This window comes from Artemia franciscana, chromosome 12 (genome assembly GCF_032884065.1).
Source record: "Artemia franciscana chromosome 12, ASM3288406v1, whole genome shotgun sequence".
NCBI lineage: Eukaryota > Metazoa > Arthropoda > Branchiopoda > Anostraca > Artemiidae > Artemia > Artemia franciscana.
In genome coordinates, this window is record NC_088874.1 from 40,455,940 (window position 1) to 40,476,417 (window position 20,478).

General features: G+C 34.5%; 1 protein-coding gene across 1 annotated transcript; it reads right to left on the reverse strand.

Annotated features, from left to right (window-relative positions):
• Positions 1–3,624: 3,624 nt before the first annotated feature.
• Positions 3,625–16,052, reverse strand: LOC136034125 (uncharacterized). The gene is made up of 3 exons (XM_065715285.1): positions 15,920–16,052; positions 7,376–7,649; positions 3,625–3,878 (listed from the first exon to the last, which is right to left on the reverse strand). The coding sequence occupies exons 1-3, from the start codon at positions 15,920–15,922 to the stop codon at positions 3,694–3,696; spliced, it is 462 nt and encodes a 153-aa protein (XP_065571357.1). The 5' UTR covers positions 15,923–16,052; the 3' UTR covers positions 3,625–3,693.
• Positions 16,053–20,478: the final 4,426 nt, after the last annotated feature.

Sequence of the window (20,478 nt, forward strand, 5' to 3'; positions counted from 1 at the left end):
ATTGCAGGGACATAAGAAGGGGGGAAGGCAGTTCCCGAAAATCCTAAGTTTACTCGAATTTCTCATTAATTTTTTCCCCTAAATTTGCAGTGCCAGGTACAATAAAATATCTGATTTGTCGCTAGTCTTTTATTGAGGTTTTTTAGATGACTATTGAATCTTCTTGTGAAAGAACCAGTAAAGAATCTTTTGGAGATAACTTCCTCAGGAAATCATTCCAGATCGATGGGCTGTTTTCCTAGTGTTCTGGTTTTGGGTTTTTGGCTTGCCAGCCTCAAGATAATTGCACATAGGTGTAAAAAAAAGCGTACGTGCCTAGTACTTTATAAAAAAGATTATAGATTGGATATGTCAGTTAAGCGAAAATAGAAAAGAATGAACATATGCAAAAGAAGTTCACGCAGTGTGTACACATTTTTTTTTATGTATACAAAAAAAGGCTTTTAGAAATGTAGAAAAAATATTGCAGTAAATTATTTTCTTTTGCAGGGTCGTATCAAGATTTTTTTTTATCGCAGATGTTTTACAAAAAAAAATTTCCGGGATGGGGGTTACAATAAAACTTAAAAAACGAATCAAAAATTTGTTTCTATTCATTTTGTTACATTTTTATGAGTCGGAAAAACATTTTGGGGAGGGGGAGGTTCATATCCTTTAATCCCCGTGGATACTGCCTTGTTCTTGTGTATTCGTTTCGGAAGAATTTTGGACGCAGTTTGAGAAATTCTATAGGGAAGTATGGAAACTAAATGTTGCCCAAAATGTCACATCCAGGGTGTCTTGAGGAGCACCGCGATGTGTATCTCCTTTAAGCAAACGATTACTTCCCTGGTATCTTTTTGGCTACACATGAAATTGGCCTTCTCTAAATAATTGAATTCCTTCACTAATTTATTCCATATGAATGAAATCTTTATTAAATTGTACCAAACTGTCGCTTGAATTTGAGCAAAGAAGAAGCACAATATGATGCTACTCATTTTACCCTTAAAGAAGAAAACCCTAGCATTCTATATAAGCTTTTTGGCTCCATGCTACATTGACCTTTATGAAATAGCGCCTATCAAAAGGCTTTCTTTAAATATAGGTAAACATGTCGTAAATAAGGTTCCAGCACAAGGACAAAAGTATGTAGCTACTCATTTTGTCATTTCAAAAAAAAAAATCTGTTTTTTTTAAACGTTTTCTGGACGTATTTTGACAAATCCACGGAGATCGCTTTAAATATACCATTTGAAGACGATATTTTCAGATGTCTTGGCCTACAACAAAAGCCATATAAGCATCACCTTTGCTGTCGAATGCAGCTACTGGTATAGAGTAAAATTAGGAAGAGTTAATCTCTCTTGAGATTTGGCAAATTAGTGTTGCATAATAGTTTTTTCTTCTTTTTTTCTGGACTCCAGCATGGTTTGTCACAACTATCGTTTTGCCATAGTTTTCAGTATTTCTAGTAGAACATCAAACTAGACCTAAACCATGGAGTGTTTTCCTTGGGTATAACCATTGTGGGCACAGAGGCAGTTTGCAGACTTTTAGATAAGCTATTGTTGTCAGTAAAGTTGTTTTCCGAAATTGTTCCAGGCTCCATCAGTGGCGCCAACTTGGTGGATGTAAGGGAGGGGGATATATAGTCCTTCTCCACGAGATTTTCCTTCGCCCCTTGGATTAAAAAAAATGTTTTTTCTTTTTAAGTAATTCTTTTTTTGGTATTTCTATCGAAAAAACAAGAAGTGACTGTTCCCCTAGATTTTGAAAAATAAATTCCCCCTTATATTTGTATAAATTTGTGCCACTGAGCTCCATTAGTTCTGGGCAGGATAGATTCTCATATTTCTACTGTCAAACAGTTTGTGGTAACGAAATAAGTAAGGAGCAACTCGGGCCAACAGTAACCGAAGCTCTAAAAAACGGCAATAATTAATATTTTTTTAAAAACTAGTTTTTTATTCAGATTCCAAATGTGGTACTTAAAATTCACTATGTTTAATATTATTATCAAAACCTGAGAGCTGGAGAAAATTCGCCTGATTTTCACAGAAGGGGGGCACCCCTTAAAGGTCAAGTGATCTTAGTGAATATCGCACAATTAGTTGTTGTTTTTTTAGCTAAATTCAAAAAAAAATTCCGAGGAGCGATCTTCTCGAACCAATGATCCTAGAAAATCGAGTTTGGGCTCAACCGGACGGGATTTAATAAGTTCTAATACCGATTTTAAGTGACCTAACAGATCATGCTATGGGAAATTGACGCTGTCTGATTATTTGTGGCGCTAAACTATAATTTTGCCCCAAAAACGACTAATTTGCTTTGTATTGCAAATTCTGAGATAGCCAATCTATTTAAAAATATCAAGAACTATGTTTTGAGCTTCCTAATTGTAGAGGAAGAAATACCGCACGGTCGCGCATTCGTTCCTGAAAAGTCACGTTGTCCATGGTAGTGTGTTTGGGGAACCAAGGGTTCTAGGACCCTGAATAAGGGTTCTACGGAGTGATACCTCCTTTCTTATTCCAGAAAAATATATTTTTTTGACATTTATTTTAAAGCTGCATTTAACTAAACTGATTTGCTTTATATTTCATAAAATTTTAAACAATTATGTGTAAGTGCGCATCAGCTAATATGAAGGATGGGTGCTTGGTCATTTTAGGGGGGAGGTGCCTTAAAAAGTGCATTTCAACGCCTAAATATCCTACTTCTCACCGAGGTTTCAGACAAATATAAAATGAATTTTGGGAAACGAGGCGATAGAAATTGAAATGTTCTGCCACTTGATTCCTGGAAATGCTATTATTGCTGCTAGGGGGGGGGGGGTGCTGTCAGAAGTTTGGTTTTCAGTGATTTCAAATAGCTGTATTTCTCTTTTCGTTTTTGCATACAATGTTTCAGTGTATTTAAACGTATGTATACAATGTTATGCATTTAAGCATCAGAGAACCCTATTGTAGAGGTTGCGATGGCTTTAGTGACGTAGAAGATCAGAAGTCACGCAGAATTTTTATCCATAAAAACAATAATACCCGTTCTCGTATACCCAAAATTCAATATTAAAAATAGCTTTGAGGACTTTTTCAACAAATCTACTATTCATCGAAAATTTTGACTAAACATTCAAATTTTGTCCAAAACTGTAATTACAACCTGGAATTTAAGTTCTTATGCCAGAAAAATGAAAGAGTGGGACACTGGCAATCTATCTAAAATTATTTGTATATGCAATTTATCAGCAGGAAATCGGAGTTATGGGGCCGGTGCCTCAATTTATTTCTCGATTAGGCCTGGAAATGATTTGAAAAACGATCAAAAATCACTTTTAAAAAAAAGTTTCAAAACTGAAAGTAAGAGAAAAATTAAACTTTAATTCGGAAACATTTTTTTCCTATATACGAGGGTGTTGTCCTTATAAATTCTTCGCTCTTTACGCTAAAGTTTGACTTTTTGTCCGTATTTATTAAGAACGACTGCTTAAACACGAGGGCCGTTGAGTTGGAATAAGAAGCTTTCTTAAAACACTATGAAAACTAAGCGTAACGATCGAGGATTTGGGGAAGGGGCAATGCCCTCATCTATGGAATAATTTCTGTTCGTTTTAAATTTCAATGTCGCTCTTTACTCTAGCAATTTTAATAATCTGAAAAATTGTGTTTTTATTTAATCTGAAAAATATAAATAAATATTAAAGAAACAAAATTAAACTGTGCTGCCTCTTATAAAGCTTGATATATCAGGATATGCTTTTTTGCCCAGCACTATATGATCCATCGCATGTCTTCTATAGCTTGGCTGTCCCATTTCTTGATTAGAGCGCAAGTTTGTGTCCTCATATGGCACCTGCTCAGGGGTGATGTAGCTTGTAGATGGAGGGACATATGGTACTAGAACAGAAATTTACGAATAGTTAAGGCGGTTTAAAATTTCTCGCTCTTCAATTTTTTAATTCACTGAATGAGAAACGCTAATTGGAGTAGGGCTTGGATTTTATTAATATATCATTCGGGAAAACAGAATATAAAAAGAAAAATAGGCAAATTTTGCTGTAAAATCTATTTTATTGGTATTAAAATAGGCTAGTATGATTTGTTACTTTTATATAATAACTCCAGCAAACAAGTGGTCATTTTTTGTGTATTATAATGAGGTGATATTCAGGAGCGTAATTTGCTATGGGGCAGGAGGGAAGGGGGCAACTGCCCCCTCCAGACCTTATTTTTCTCCCTCCCCCAGCTGAAGTTTAGTTTCTACAAAAAAACTAGTTTGCACTAGAAGCGATAACAATCGCTTCTACCGCAAATTCAAATTTAAGCACTTTCCGAGCTCTTAAAAATGACTAGTTTTCAATTAAAGTATGAGTTATCGCTCGTTTTCGACAAATTAATACTACGTTTTCTCAGCGCCGTTTTCTTGGTCGTTTTCGACAAAGTAATGCTACGTTTTCTCAGTGCTAAAATTATTTGTAATAAGGTTAGTTTAGGTTAGGCTAAAAAATGCTTAAATTTGAATTTGCGGTAGAAGAGATTATTATATTCGTAAAGAACAAAAAAAAGGCATCGAATGGTATGTTAACTTTTTTGGTAAGTCAGTTATATGAACTGTCATAAATTTACCAAGAGCTAAGTTGAAAACGAATAAAAATTATTGTTAAACAGTCTCCAGATTCTTAGAATTCTGCTCCTTAGTAAAATTAGCGCCTTTTAGAATTAGCACTTTACTAAAAACCCGAAATACGATATTTTCTAAAGATTAGGAAAGTCTTGACTAACCTACATAAAATAAAACACTAGTTTATGAGGCTCCCAATAGTCTTTTACCAGCCGTGATGTCAGTGAATTTTAGTATGCAATTAAGATTCTCTAAGTAAATCAAGTAAACTTAGTTTTATTAAAGTACTAGTTCTTCAGAATTTCTTGAATTTAAGGAAATATCATGAGTCAGTTTGGTTGAACTAGCTTTGTAAATATATTAAACTGCAAAGGAATAATTTTGTTTTAAGTTCTATTTTAAGAAATGTGTTTTCAAAGTTTTTCGTCTTTGAATATTAATTGATTTTTTTTTTAATGAATAACGTGGTTGTACATCTAGGGAGGAGCCCTATTGTTAAGTTGATGAAGCCGTAATTCATGTTAGTGAAGAATCTTATATGTTTATGGACCTTAACGTCTGCTTAGTTACAGAGCAGTGCCTTTTAGGCCCTTTTTTTTTTAATCTTAATTGATTGAACATATCTGGGAAAAGTGTAATAGTACCCTGGCACCACATAGGTCTATACTATGAAAAGTATAGAGGTGTCACTTATTTCAATAGTATCACAAGAATCACTTGTAAAAAATCATTTAGTTTGAAAAAACCTAAAGCCGTAAGATAATAATGATATGCATGCCTAACAAGGCCAAATCCAGAAATTTTGTTCGGGGGGGGGGTACAAAAATTAACTTTACAAAACATCCAAAATTGGTTTATGTGCATTTTGTTACTTTATCACGAGTTGGACAAACTTTTTTTGGGGGGAGGGGTTGTAAACCCCCCTCCACACCTTGGATATGGCCCTGATGCCTAATGTACTTTTTGAGGGCAATGTTCAACGTGAACACTTTTCAAGATCTACTATCTTAACTTTAAAATAAATAAAAAAAATAACCTGGAATAAATAATTAATCAAATAATTCTCAATACAAATGAAGGACTCAAAATGAGTTTAACGTTTTGAAAGCTATTTGAGTAGTTAAATTTTTGTGTCAATTAAAAGGGAATTGTACTTGAATCCCTATATAAAAATGCCGTTAATAATTAGAGATGGCTAATAACGAGGTCGAGGGCCGAAGGCCTGGACCGAGTCTGTTGATTTTTGAATTAAAATCAACTTGATGGAAGTGATGAAAGACTTGAGAGCCATGGGTAATTGGAGTAAAGCCAAGACAGATAGTCTCAGTGAGGGGCAAAGCTGGCAAAATCCTTTTTCAGAATTGTATAAATAAATACTTTATAAAAAAAAACTTTTAAAAAGCACATTTTACAAATGGACTAAAATGGGGAAAATTAATTTTTTGGTTCTAATGAATACTTTTGATGTACTTACTCCAAAATTTTTTGAATATTTTAAATGTTGTGGACTCTTTTCATCAATCTTGTAAAAAAATTTCTAAAAATGTAAACGTGTTGCGCATTTTCAGTCACCTACCTATTAATATCTAACTATTTATACAAACGTAATTTTATAAATTCTGTGGATGACAATTCACAGAATTCATAGTTCTTTATGCAAGTAAAATACAAGTAATTTATTTAAGGAGTTATATGAAAAGTGCGCTGAAATATTTCGTTTAGAGCTTCATCTTCGCTATTTACTTTCATCAGAAAGATTTAAGTCGAAGCTTTATTCCCTTATGGTTATAAATAGAAAATAAGTCAGAAACATTTGGGCAAGTTTTAAATTTCTTGAGAAAATAGGAAATTTGATATGAATCGTAGATTTGAAACTGAAATTTGTCAGCCATTAGTTTCCAATATTCTTTGTAGGCGACCCTCGAGGTGAAATTAGCCAAGAAACACAGACAGCTCTGCACAACGGTTACGCGAGCCTGGCGGTCGTGTGCTAATATCTTATTATTTAATCGTGAACATAACAATATTTTCTGAATGTAGATAGATTTTTTTTTAATGTATTTACAGAACATATTCTGTAAATCCAATATTCGTTGGATATATAGACACCCAACGAAAAATATCAATAGTTATCAACAAAAATATTGGAAATAAAAAATTATCCACAGTTGAAATATGATAAGATAGCATCAATCTAAAGTAAGCGTATTTATTGTAATATCTTAGTCTAGAATTAAAGCATTAAGGAAATACCAAAGTATAATTTCCTTGAAATACTTTTTTCGTAACTAGTTTGGTTGAAAAGAAGAAATGAAGAGACCATGTATTAGGCCTCGCAAGGGGCAATAAATTTCCAAGTACTTTTCCAGTAATTGTGTTAGTTCTTTTTTCAAAAAGGATGCTGTAAAAATAAAGAAAAAAACTGAAATTCAAGGTGGCAAGACACGAATACGGAAGCGACAATTCCCTCAAGCACTTTGTTGATCACACAAGTAATTCCAAAAGTATATTTCCTGACATTGCCTAAATGCTAGTTGCATCTACTTTTGTGAATCTTCTGTAAATTTAGTGTTCCGTGGAATCTTCTAAACCAAACTTAATATCCGTAAAACAGACTCAAATGATGATGTTGATGAAAGAATAGCCCGAAAAAAAATTTACCTTTTTGGATTCAGAATTTTACTGCAATTTAAAAAGCAGTGTTATTATATCTAGGTTATATTTATATTTCAAGGTTATTTTAGTATCTACTGGTATGTATTAAAAGATTTACCTTGTCCTTGATAGTCATAGTACCTTGACTCGTCATCATACCCCTGATCTGAAGTATATGCAGGGTAAGCCACAGATGCAACCAATGGGGTAGGGGGTAAAAGGGGAGGTGTATATTTGACGACTTTGTATTTATTGTAACCAAAGAAAGGATTAACTCTCATGTCAGGTTTCTTGAAAAATGTCTTCTTATAATCCTTGGAATCATCATCCTCTTTTTTTGCTAGAACAGCTACCATAAAAACGGATAAACATAACAGGAAGAAATATCTTTCCTAAAAGAAATGATTGCAGGTAAGTATACCAAGATTTGATAAAAGAAATAAAACGGAAAAAGTACAGAATGAACCATCATAGCCCGAATAGGACTTGAAGCAAGGCAATTTCACTTGGAGCGTGTCCAACTACTGTTTTGTATTCTGGATTTCGATTCTACACCTTTGGTGTTTTCAACAAAGAGAAACAAATCTAATGTACCCATAGTGTCCAGTCTGGAAATTGGAGAGGGGTATAGGACCTTTAGTATTCATTATGCCATATACCGCTGTTGTGGGAGTTTATTTCCTGTTTCTAAAATTATGTAAATTTGAAATGCTAATAGGTTTTATGCGTAATTTTAAAATTGATACATTTTGTATATTTAGAATCAGTATGAATAAGAAAAATTTTATTGCTGTACATGCGGAAATCAAAAGTTTCTGACGCTTTCAATTTTAATTGACGAGGGTCACTCTTCACTTCTAGTTTATTGCCCGTACCTGTTCAGAGCTTACTCAAATGTGAAGGAGGGTTATTACTCTTGTTTTTTACATTCAAGTTTAATATCTGCAAAACTGTTCTTTAGCAATGGCATTCATTCCTTAAAAAAAATGCATCCCTGGGATATTTATAAGGATGAGGAATATTACCATTTAGACTCTGTAGAAACAAAGCTCCTGGTAGCACCTCCCAACTAAAACCCACCTTAAAAATTTCCTGGTGACGCTCATGATGTGCCACCCCACTTTTTAACCTCTGTGCTGGAAGGCATGTGAATATATTTCTTTATGTTACATTTGAAAGATTGTCACATTGAGAGGGGGGCTGTTTTACGCCACAAATTACCAGAAAATCATATTTTGTTTCGGCACGATCTTTTCTGGTAATTAAAAAGGTTAGTAGAACGGTCCTTTTTTTTAATGAGTAGGCATCCATGAACATTCTTTTCAAAGAAAAAAATAAATAGAATTTGTATTTTTGTAGACGAGGGCTTGAAACTATTACAATATTCTTCTCTTATATAATGAATTTGATAGTGTAATTTTCATTAAAATCACTCGCCCTTTTTGGATTGCTTTCACTCTTTTACAGAAATTGTGCGTATTTTCTAAGGCTCTTAGCCAAAACTCCTTTGCTTTTTTTTGTTTTTTTTTAGTTTTGATTACGATCAGCACGAGTTGCTCCTTTCTTACACTTCGTTACCACCAACTGTCTAATATATAAAAAAATTAAAAAATAAAATTAAATTAAAATTAAAAATTAAGAAATAAAGCCTGATATTTCTATCTAAACATAAATAAAAACAAAGAGTTACCTGATTTCCCTCAATTTAAACATCACTGATTTTGCTCAAAATTTGTCCCCCTCCTCCTGACCTCCCCAAAAATTGTCTTCCTCTATTCTTTTTGTCAGCAAGAATACGAATGAACTCTTGTAGGCCTATGCGACAAAAGGAAACATTTTTATACGTGAGATGGAAGCTATCACCCCACAACACCCTTATTAGGCTAAGTTAAAATGAAGATAAGAGATTAAAAAAATACTCCCCCCCTCCCAGAACCTTTTCCATATTTACCTGAAGGACAATTGTGAGTCAGACAATTTACGGGGACCCCTCCCTCCGTTTTCAATGACCCACCAGCCTATTATAAGAGCTGATATGCCACTCTATGTAATTTTGTGAAATATCAAGTGAATCACCTTAGTTAAATAAAGCTTTAAAATAAATGTCCATATTAACCATAGATCTTGTATGAATTAAATAATTAAAAAAAAACAAGTTTTTTTTTTAACTGAAAGTAAGAAGCGACATTAAAACGAACAGAAATTACTCCTTATATGAAATGGGTTTTCCCCTCCGCAATCCCTCGCTCTTTACGCTAAAAATTTTAATTGTTTTAAAAATTAGAATTGTGGCAAAGAGTCAAACTTTAGCGTAAAGAGCGAGGGATTGCGGAGGGGAAAACCCATTTCATATACGGAGTAATTTCTGTTCGTTTGAAGTTTTAATGTCACTCCTTACTTTCAGTTAAAAAACTTGTTTTTTTTTATTTAATTTCTGAACGTTTTTGAATCAATGCATGTTTTGATTTTGGCTCTCCGCAGAGGAATAATTAAAACAAAATTTGCATATTTTTTTTTGGCTAAATGGCTTTCTCATAATTTTGATCGAATGATTTTGAGAAAAAACAGTGGGGGAGGAAGCCTAGTTGCCCTCCGATTTTTTGGTTAATTAAAAAGGCAACTAGAACTTTTCATTTTTTACGAATCTTTTTATTAGTAAAAGATATACGTAACTTATAAATTAGCTTACGTAAAGAACTTTTGTATGCTCATGTTTTTATTACATATATGAGGGGGTTCGCCCCCTCGTCAGTACCTCGCTCTTTACACTAAAGCTTGAATTTCGTCCCAATTCATTAAGAATGACCCCTGAATCACAAAAGCCGTAGAATAAATAGTTGATTTTACTAAAAATACTTTAGCGTAAAGAGTGAGGTATTAGGAGGAGGTGAGCCCCTAAAATGGGTAATAATTTCTGTTCATTTTAAGTTTTAATGCTGCTCCTTACTTCCAACTGAAAAAAAAAAATACTTTTTCATATTTATTTTTTCATTTTTTTTTTAAATAATGCTAGTAAATCCTGCGCTCCCTACATGGAAATTTTCTTCCACCATGACAAATTCCTCGATGGAAAGTTCCCCCAGCATATCCCCCTCTTCTCAACCCCTCCCCCAAACCGAAAAATCCTCCTGAAAACGCCTGTACACTTCCCAATAACCATTACTACATGTAAGCACTGGTCAAAGTTTGTAATTTGTAGCCCCTCCCACGAGGACTGTGGGGGAGTAAGTCGTCCCCAAAGACATAGTTATAAGGTTTTTCGACTACGCTGAATAAAATGGCTATCTCAGAATTTTGATCCATTGACTTTGGGAAAATAATTAGCGTGGGAGGGGGCCTAGGTGCCCTCCAATTTTTTTGGTCACTTAAAAAGGGCACTAGAACTTTTCATTTCCGTTAGAATGAGCCCTCTCGCAACATTCTAGGACAACTGGGTCGATACAATCACCCCTGGAAAAAAAAAGAAACACGCATCCGTGATCTGCCTTCTGGCAAACATACAAAATTCCACATTTGTAGATAGGAGCTTGAAACTTCTACAGTAGGGTTCTCTGATACGCTGAATCTGATGGTGTGATTTTCGTTAAGATTCTATGACTTTTAGGGGGTGTTTTCCCCTATTTTCTAAAATAACGCAAATTTTCTCAGGCTCGTAACTTTTGATGGGTAAGACTAAATAAACTTGATGAAACTTATATATTTCAAATCAGCATTAAAATGCGATTCTTTTTATGTAGCTATTGGTATCAAAATCCCATTTTTTAGAGTTTTGGTTACTATTGAGCCGGGTCGCTCCTTACTACAGTTCGTTACCACGAACTGTTTGACTTCGTAAATTTTGAGGAACGAATGCGCTACCGTGCGGTTTTAATTGGTTTGAGATTGGGAACCTCAATATACGGTATTTTCATACATTAGGTCGATTAGCTATTGCACGATTTTTCATCAACAGCAATTTGGCCCTCTTTTGGACAAAATCGTTGTTTGATACAAGAAAATGGCAGAAAACGCCACTTTACCGTGGCAAATTTTTTTGGCCACTTCAAAAGGATAGAACCTTTAATTTTTGTACAAATGAGCCATGTCCTGATTTTCTAGGACCATTGGTTTGATAGTAGCATCCCTGAAAAAGCAACAACAAATAAAGACGCATATATGATCATTCTTATTGAAAAAAGAAAAATACATTTTTGCAGATAGGAGCTAGAAACTTTAACAACAGAGTTCTCTGATATTATGAATTTTATAGTTTTATTTTGATCAATATTTCTCTTTTTGTGTTTATCCACTTTTTGGAAATTAGGCAAATTTCCTCAGGATCATAGCTTTTAAACCCTTTGTTTATCCCTTTTTTGAAAATAGGGTAAATTTTCTCAGGTTCGTAGCTTTGGGTAGGTTTAAACTAATAATAGTATATCTTTGAAATCAGTAGAAGTCTCCTGTGTCCCCGGAGACGTCACTCCTGGTCCCCTATAGGGGGATCTACGAAGAGCACATAATTACGGATTTAGCCTCTGACATATATGTATATATGTTTTTCTTTATGTGCAATTGTAAGGAGTTAAAGGATTTAAGGGTAGGAATTTTTTGGATTGGGATAAATGGTAAAAATTGGATGATCGGAATTTTAAAAAGCAAGTGTAAAGTTGATATTAAGAATGTGGGTAGGTACGTGCGTGTAGCCATGCAGAACAGAGAGAGATTTTTGGAGGATGGACGATAGGTGGGACAAGAAAAGAATGTTGGAGGTTATTTTATATGGTGTGCTTCAAGCGTTTTCTTTGTTCTTTTTTGTAGCCATGATCCATGTAGCTTTAAAACATTTAAAATATGTTTTTTTTTCATATTTTAAATATGATCCTATGTGTGACATTTTGTGTAATTGTGTGAGTTTTACGGTATTATCTGCTTTTTTTATGCTTCTTCATAGTTATTATTATATACCCTGTTACGTGAGCTAGTATCTTGTGGCATTATTTTGTGTTATTAGTTGTTTTTTACCATGGCCCCTAAGTGGATTTTGTTCCCATAGATATCTATATATCTATCTATGTTACCGTGAATATCCAAACACTGGGTAATAATGACATTCACCGGTGGATTACCGACATTCCTTTTACTCTGCTTGGATTCAATTAGCTTCACGAGTCAGCTTTTTTAGTGTAATGCAACCTATACTAGTAAAAGTTAAAGTGAGGTTAGATTATGTTAGCTTAGATTAGGTAAGATAAAATTAGGTTAAATTTGGCTATAAATCTCAGAATTGGGGTAAAAACCTAACCCAAGATAACCTAAATCTACCTAACCTGTCATTATCAAACCTTGCAATAAATTGAAAAAGTTGACTGGCAACGCTGACTGAATCCAAGAAGAAGAAAAGGTATTTCGGACATTCACTGGTGAATGTCGACATTCGCAGTAAACACAGCACAAACACTCACACACACAAACACAATATATATCAAACAGTTCGTGGTAACGAACTGTAGTAAGGAGCGACCCGGCTCAATAGTAACCAAAACTCTAAAAAATGGAATTTTGATACCAATACCTACATCAAAAGAATCGCATTTTAATGCTGATTTTAAATATATAAGTTTCATCAAGTTTAGTCTTACCCATCAGAAGTTACGAGCCTGAGAAAATTTGCGTTATTTTAGAAAATAGGGGGAAACGCCCCCTAGAAGTCATAGAATCTTGACGAAAATCACACCATCAGATTCAGCGTATCAGAGAACCCTCCTGTAGAATTTTCAAGCTCCTATCTACAAAAATGTGGAATTTTGTATTTTTTGCCAGAAGGCAGATCACGGATGCGTGTTTATTTGTTTATTTGTTGTTTTTTTTTTGTTTTTTTTCCCAGGGGTGATCGTATCGACCCAGTTGTCCTAGAATGTTACAAGAGGGCTCATTCTAACGGAAATGAGAAGTTCTAGTGCCCTTTTTAAGTGGCCAAAAAAATTGGAGGGCACCTAGGTCCCCTCCCACGCTAATTATTTTACCAAAGTCAACGGATCAAAATTCTGAGATAGCCATTTTATTCACCGTAGTTGAAAAACCCTTATAACTTTGTCTTTGGGGACGACTTACTCCCCCACAGTCCCCGTGGGAGGGGCAACAAGTTACAAACTTTGACAGGTGCTTACATATAGTAATGGTTATTGGGAAGTGTACAGGCGTTTTCAGGAGGATTTTTTTGGTTGGGGGAGGGGTTGAGAAGAGGGGGGTATTCTGGGGGAACTTTTCATCGATAGTTTGTCATGGGGGAAGAAAATCTCCATGAAGGGAGTGTAGGATTTACTAGCATTATTTAAAAAGAAAAACAATGAAAAAATAAATATGAAAAAGTTCTTTCAGCTGGAAGTAAGGAGCAGCATTAAAACTTAAAACAAACAGAAATTATTACCACTTTGAGGGGCTCACCTCCTCCTAATACCTCGCTCTTTACGCTAAAGTATTTTTAGTAATTTCAACTATTTATTCTACGGCTTTTGTAATTCTGGGGTCATTCTTAATGAATTGGGACAAAATTTAAGCTTTAGTGTAAAGAGCGAGGATCTGACAAGGGGGCCAACCCCCTCATATATGTAATAAAAATATGAGAATACAAAAGTTCTTTACGTAAGCTAATTTATAAGTTACGTAGATCTTTTACTAATAAAAATATTCGTAAAAAATTAAAAATTCTAGTTGCCTTTTTAATTAACCAAAAAATTGGAGGGCAACTAGGCTTCCTCCCCCGCTCTTTTTTTCTCAAAATCATTCGATCAAAATTATGAGAAAGCCATTTAGCCAAAAAAAAAAAATGCAAATTTTGTTTTAATTATTCCTCTGCGGAGAGCCAAAACATGCTTTGATTCAAAAACGTCCAGAAATTAAATAAAAAAAAACAAGTTTTTTTAACTAAAAGTAAGGAGCGACATTAAAACTTAAAACGACCAGAAATTACTTCGTATATGAAAGAGGCTGCTTCCTCATCAACGCCCCACTCTTTACGCTAAAGTTTTTTACTGTTTTAAAAAGAAGAATTGAGAGAAAGAGCCAAACTTTAGCGTAAAGAGCGAGGCGTTGATGAGGAAGCAGCCTCTTTCATATACGAAGTAATTTCTGGTCGTTTTAAGTTTTAATGTCGCTCCTTACTTTTAGTTAAAAAAAACTTGTTTTTTTTATTTAATATATATATACAACACATATATATATATATATATATATATATATATATATATATATATATATATATATATATATATATATATATATATATATATATATAAGTCATCATCGTCATTTTATTTATAACCCATCACTAAAAACTTGGCAGAAAGCCCAGAAAAAGACAGAGTAAAAATCAAGAAAAGAAAAAAACGAAAAAGTGGCAACAGAAATAAAAACACACTTTGACAACTACAAACAAGGGAAAAACAGAAATGACCAAAGATGAAAGACTTCTGGCATTCGGTAGTGAAATCACAAATGCGCTTCTCAATAACTCCAGCTGGGTTTACCAATTAATACTTTCTTTGCAGAAAAGAGTTACTTATTGCAGAGACAACATATTCTTTTAGAAAAATGCGCTTTATTTTCTAAATAGGCTTCTCTTCTCCAAGCATTGTTCTGCAAGACTTAAGCTTTGATTTAAAGAATTTTTTTTCGGGCGGGGGGCAGTAGGCTTTGTTATATCTTTTAGAGTAACTTAGGAAATGGTTTTGAAAACGAACAAAAATAAAATACAAAAATATCAGTGGAAAGTAAAGAGTTATGTCAAAACAGAACGAACAAAAATCATTTCAAGTATGAAGTGAGTTACGAGCTGCCCCCTCCTTAACTCCCGCTGTTTAATAAGAGCCAAAAGAAGAGAATTTTCTATTTTGCAATAAGCTAAGTAAAGTTCGCCTTTGTTCTTTAATAGAATCCATAAAATATAAAGAGATGAATATATAAAGGCATTATTATCTTAGTTTTGAAATATGCTCAAACACAAAAATCTGTTTGAGGTTGACCGGGGGGAACGGAAGCTGAAGGGGGGGGGGGTAAAAACCCTAAAGCACATTTAAAAATAGGCAACTTTACGAAAGATTTAAGCAAACATAATGGAAGTCGTAAAATCAAATTTTGAGGGGGACAGAGTAAAAGAACCCCTGTATCCGTGCCAGCTTTGAAATTAAGATCTGGTGACAAGAGATCCTATTTTGTTTTGCTAAAATATAAAAATCAAAAACATATCTTTGGATTCTAACCAACGCAAATAATAACAAACCAAAAATAAATGGAGTAATAGAAATATTTTTAAAGAATTCTTTCACTTTATGCTGTGCAGAACACCTTATATTATAGATGTGATGGTACTGTTTGGAGTAATGCGTGGGGACTAACGGTTTAGAGGGAGGGGACATAAATCTTAGAGCACATCAAAACTAGGCAAATAATACGAAAGATATAAGAAAACATTGAGAAAATCTTATAAATTTTTGCTTGGAAGGGACAAGGCGAAGAAACTCCTGTTTACGTACCCACTTTGAAATTAGAAGAAGGTGGCTATATCCTCAGAAGCAGATATCTTTGTTCCATTTGCTCAAAATGTAAGTTTCAAGTCGCAACTTTTGACTAACCAACGTAAATAGTAACAAGCTAAGAAATGCAGGAATAAAAGTATAAAACTTACCATGGTATTTTTTCAGTTTCTACTGTGTAAAACGCTTTAACTTATCAAATTGTGTTTATCCAGTGACTGGTAGGGGACTATGTGAAACAATCTTTGCAATGCGGTATAGAGTTAGGGTTATATTTAATGGTTGTAACGGTAATTTGCGTGATACCTTGTTTAAAAGCGGTGCCGAAAACAAGTTTATTGCTGGGGCTTGATTCAATTAACACATGCAAGTTATTTGATTTAGCATTAATCCGTTAAATTTCACAAACAAATTAAAAATTTCAGCTGGTTTAATTAACTAGGTTTTAGAGCATGGTCATCAAAGGCGGGACCCACGGTAATGACGACACTAGACCCTTTAAATTGGGCTTTTTCAGAATTATTTTGAGATTCCAAAATTACTCTACTTGGAATTTTGAAAAAATAAGGTGGTCTTGTTCACCGAAAGTATTTTATGCATTGACGTTCCCTATTTTGGAGAGACTCGATCAGTGATGTAAAAATACGGTTGGGGAGGGGGTAGGGCTTCTATTCTGAAAAAAATGAAAATGTTCAAAACCTCTTCAAACGCGGTTGTACTGTCTCGAATAAGTAGAACGGTGAAAACATGTCGACCTACGGGTTTTTCTGGAAAACCGAATTTTTGGGCAATCATAAATGTCACATGGAGGTCTTCCATGTCAATTCCAAAGCCAGTCAAGTATTGTAAGGCCAATCAAGATTTGGCTTTACAAGATACGTAGCTTCTATGATTGTAATTTTCATAACAGGGCAAGCAGGCGCGTAATTTGCTATGGAGCAGGGGAGACAACTGCTCCCCCAGTCACCAGCTTGCCCCTCCGCCTCAGCTAAAATTTATGCCTATCTTAAGTTTTCACGGTCATTTTCATTTGATTTGAGAAAATTGGTTCCAACTTTCCCCCTCACCTCCAGGAGTTTGACAAAATTACGCCACTGAGGGAAAGAGGGAGGAGGACAAACCTCAACTCAGGTTAAGGACTATTGCCAAATTTCTTAACGATTTCAAGTATTGGAGATAGAACTGGAAGAGATATACATCCTTCGTGCTCATTGTTATATTTTCTCTTTTGCGCGGTTTCTTTCCAAACGTCTTGAACTCTCTTTTCCGAAGTTTTGGGGGGAATTTTTGTTTTAAACTCTTCGGCTGAAGCATAATATCCACCTTTTAATGAGATTAATTTTTAAAAACAACGTTTTTCCGAGGGAAGTAAAGAGCAAAGTTGGAACTTAAAACGAACAAAAATTAAAAACTTCACAGCTTATCTAACATATATCAATAAAACTAATGCGAATGAATCAACTGATGATATTTCCATATGTTTGCAGAATTACAGAAAACTAGCGCTTTACTGAAAACACAAACCAGCATAGGAGTTTTGGTACGATAAAAGTAAATTCTTCAAGAATAATTTTAACAGTATAAAAGTAAAGCTTTTTTAGATTTTTGTTTCATTTATTTATTTTTTCGTTTAATTCGATATTACTTCTTGACAATGAGTTCAGTTCACTGATTGACTGCCCTTTTGGATCTGAAAAGGAGATTTCATAATTATACAAGTTATATATAATTATACAGAATTATACATGTTTACATTTGTAAACAAGTTCGAAGTTAAGGGTTATTTCAAGTTCGAAGTTAATAACTCATTTTTGAACATTTTGTCACAACTTAAAATTATCCGTTTTAAATAGAGAAATAACTGGATTTCCAGGGTTCGTTTTTACGGTTGACATGTTCTTCGTATCGAGTAATACTGGGTTAGACCAAGATGTTACCTGATAAATCAATCCAATATCTTATGTGCGAGTTTCAGGAACTCATATCCCAGGGGTAGGAAGCATGAAATTATGCCATGTAGAACTTGTTTACTCAGGCAGGAAAGATGGGGTACATAGACAAGAGTAGGGCTCGTTATGAACAAGGAAGCTGCTAAATCTTGTTTAGGCTGGGAAGGTATTGATAATGGAATACTATTTGCTAATTTTATGACTAAAAAGTTCAGGGTACCAGTTATAGTGGCATATACCCCTGTTTGAATAAGGGGTCATATACCCTGTTTTTCCGTCAGTCAGTTCTACCCCTGTAGAACCGACTGACGGAGATACTAGTGACTCAGATGAATTTTACCTACAGTTACAGCAGCAAATGGACAGGGTCTTAGGAAGAAATATGGTGCTTTTATTAGGAGATTCTAATGCCAAGGTCGGTAGAAATAGGGATAGATGGTATCCTAGCCTATGTCAATTTGGTTTAGAAAAAGAAAATAGTAATGGCTACAGACTTTTGCAATTTTGTAGGTATAAGAATCTACTTATAACCAATACGGCTTTTGGGTATAAAATGGCCAATAAGTTAACATGGTATACATGAGATGGTAAGACAATAAACCTTGTTGATTATGTTACAGTAAACCGAAGACTGGTAGGATGAATACAAGATACTAGAGTATATTGGAGTGATGTCGTTGATGTTAAGAGTAGATCACCATCTAATACTGTGTAGGGTTAATATAAAGCTGAAATTTGGAAGGGTAACTACCTCCCGGGAAGTTATGACGTTGGAGACTCCGGGATGCAAATTTTAGAGAAACTTTCCATGAACTGCTGAATACTAAACCTGTGAGTTTAAAATTTGACAATGCTTAGGTTGGTTGGAATAATACGGAAACAACTAGGGAAATTGCTGATGGTGTCTTAGGGAAGAAAGTTAGGACTGACGCCTCTAATAATCTAATAGTGTTTGTACCTTAGTTGCGTAGCTTATTAAGGGGGCTTGGAAGAGGCACATACGGAAGGTGTTCTTGCAAACCTCAAGTTAAGAACTTTTGACCATAATTATTACAATGATGATATCATTCTATACATCAAAGATTTTCTACTTAAGAAGTGACATTAAAAGTGTTGTTTCTAGTGCTATATCACACATACGGATGGTAAAATTGATAAACATCGCGTATATATAAGCAATAGCTTTCAAATGAGCCGTTAAACGTAGCTCTAAAAAGTTCTAGTAGCCCACTAGCCCCAGCTTTTCCACTTGAGACATGGCACCAAAAGTACAGTTTTTAGTGCTATTTGGAACTTGCTGATGGTGAATTTTATAGGAAGGACATAGATTTTGGCATTATATTTTATACGAGCTATTAAAAATTTGTCTAGATACCTTCGATACCAATACGCCGAGTAACAATACGCCCATACCGATATGCATGAAATCAATACGTCCGATACCGACACAGTGTACATCCCTTTCCCCAGGAACTATGGAGGGCCATATCATCACCAAAACCAAAGATATTTAACCTTTGAACTATGTTGAATAAAACGGCTATCTCGAAATTGTGATTAGACTACCTTTGGGGAGGGGGCCTTTAGAGATGGGGGCTAGTTGCCCTCTAATTTTTTTGTTACTTAAAAAGAGCACTAGCAAATTTAATTTCAATTCGAAAGGGCTATTGAAAATCTCTCTATGATGTTCTGGTCACCTCCTAGCCCTAATGGAAAAAAAGAAAAAAAAAAACGGGAGACAGAATAGTGCTACCCATGCAAAAAAAGACTTTCCTTGTTGTTCAATGAGGGGGACCATAACCAAGTTTCTGATCGTGCTGATTCCAATCAGAGACTTTTTATTTTAATCTGACGCCATTTTCTATGGGTTTCAGACTTTTTTGAAGTCACTATACATTTCTTTTTGGAATTGACTTTTACTTTTTGGATGAACCGAAATTATAGTTGCAATTCCTGAATCAGTGTCAGATGGTAATTCCTTTCGTTAGGTAGTTTTTTTTTCTAAGCATGTTTTAAACTTTTGGTTACTATGGGTTTTGGTTCGCTCTTTACTAGATTGCAGCTACCGTTGGAACCATGATCAAATCATAGACATATTACCTGAAAAGAAACCAGACAACATAGAAACCCATAGGAAGGCACAAGAAGGTATACCCCCAAGTAGGAATATAACAAGAATACTGATAATCAATCAGACAGAGAAATAGACTTAAATAAGCGATTATGCCTGCTTCGACCACCACAGAAAACATGTGCTAGCGGCACCGAAAAAAAATAGCACTCAAAATGTATGTGAATCGAAGCTAAGTTGAGATTAATACAACTTTATAAAGCGAAAGTGTGTGCTATTGAACTGCCAATTATATGATAAGCCCTGGAAATAAATGATTTTTTTTCAATTAGGGGGTTGTCAACGATTTTGATTTTGTTATTCTATCCCTCCCCTACCCTCTACCTCTCTCTCTCCTGCTTTTCTCAAGTGCTTTTATTCCTTAGATGCTATTATTCTCATTTTCTTATTCATCACGCACCCTTATTCTTATTCGTCACGTGCTCTAATTCTTATTCCTCACGTGCTCTTATTCTCTCACGTGCTCTTTTTTATTCTTCTCAGTCTTTTGTCTCTTTACGTTTTCGAATTGGGAATGCTCCAGATTTTCTTTTGCTGTTGAGGAATGTTACTCTTTTTTATGTCTATTTTCTTTCGTAGCAGTATTGAACCTCCTTGTGGTTGTTTATACATTTACTATCCTGTAAACTAG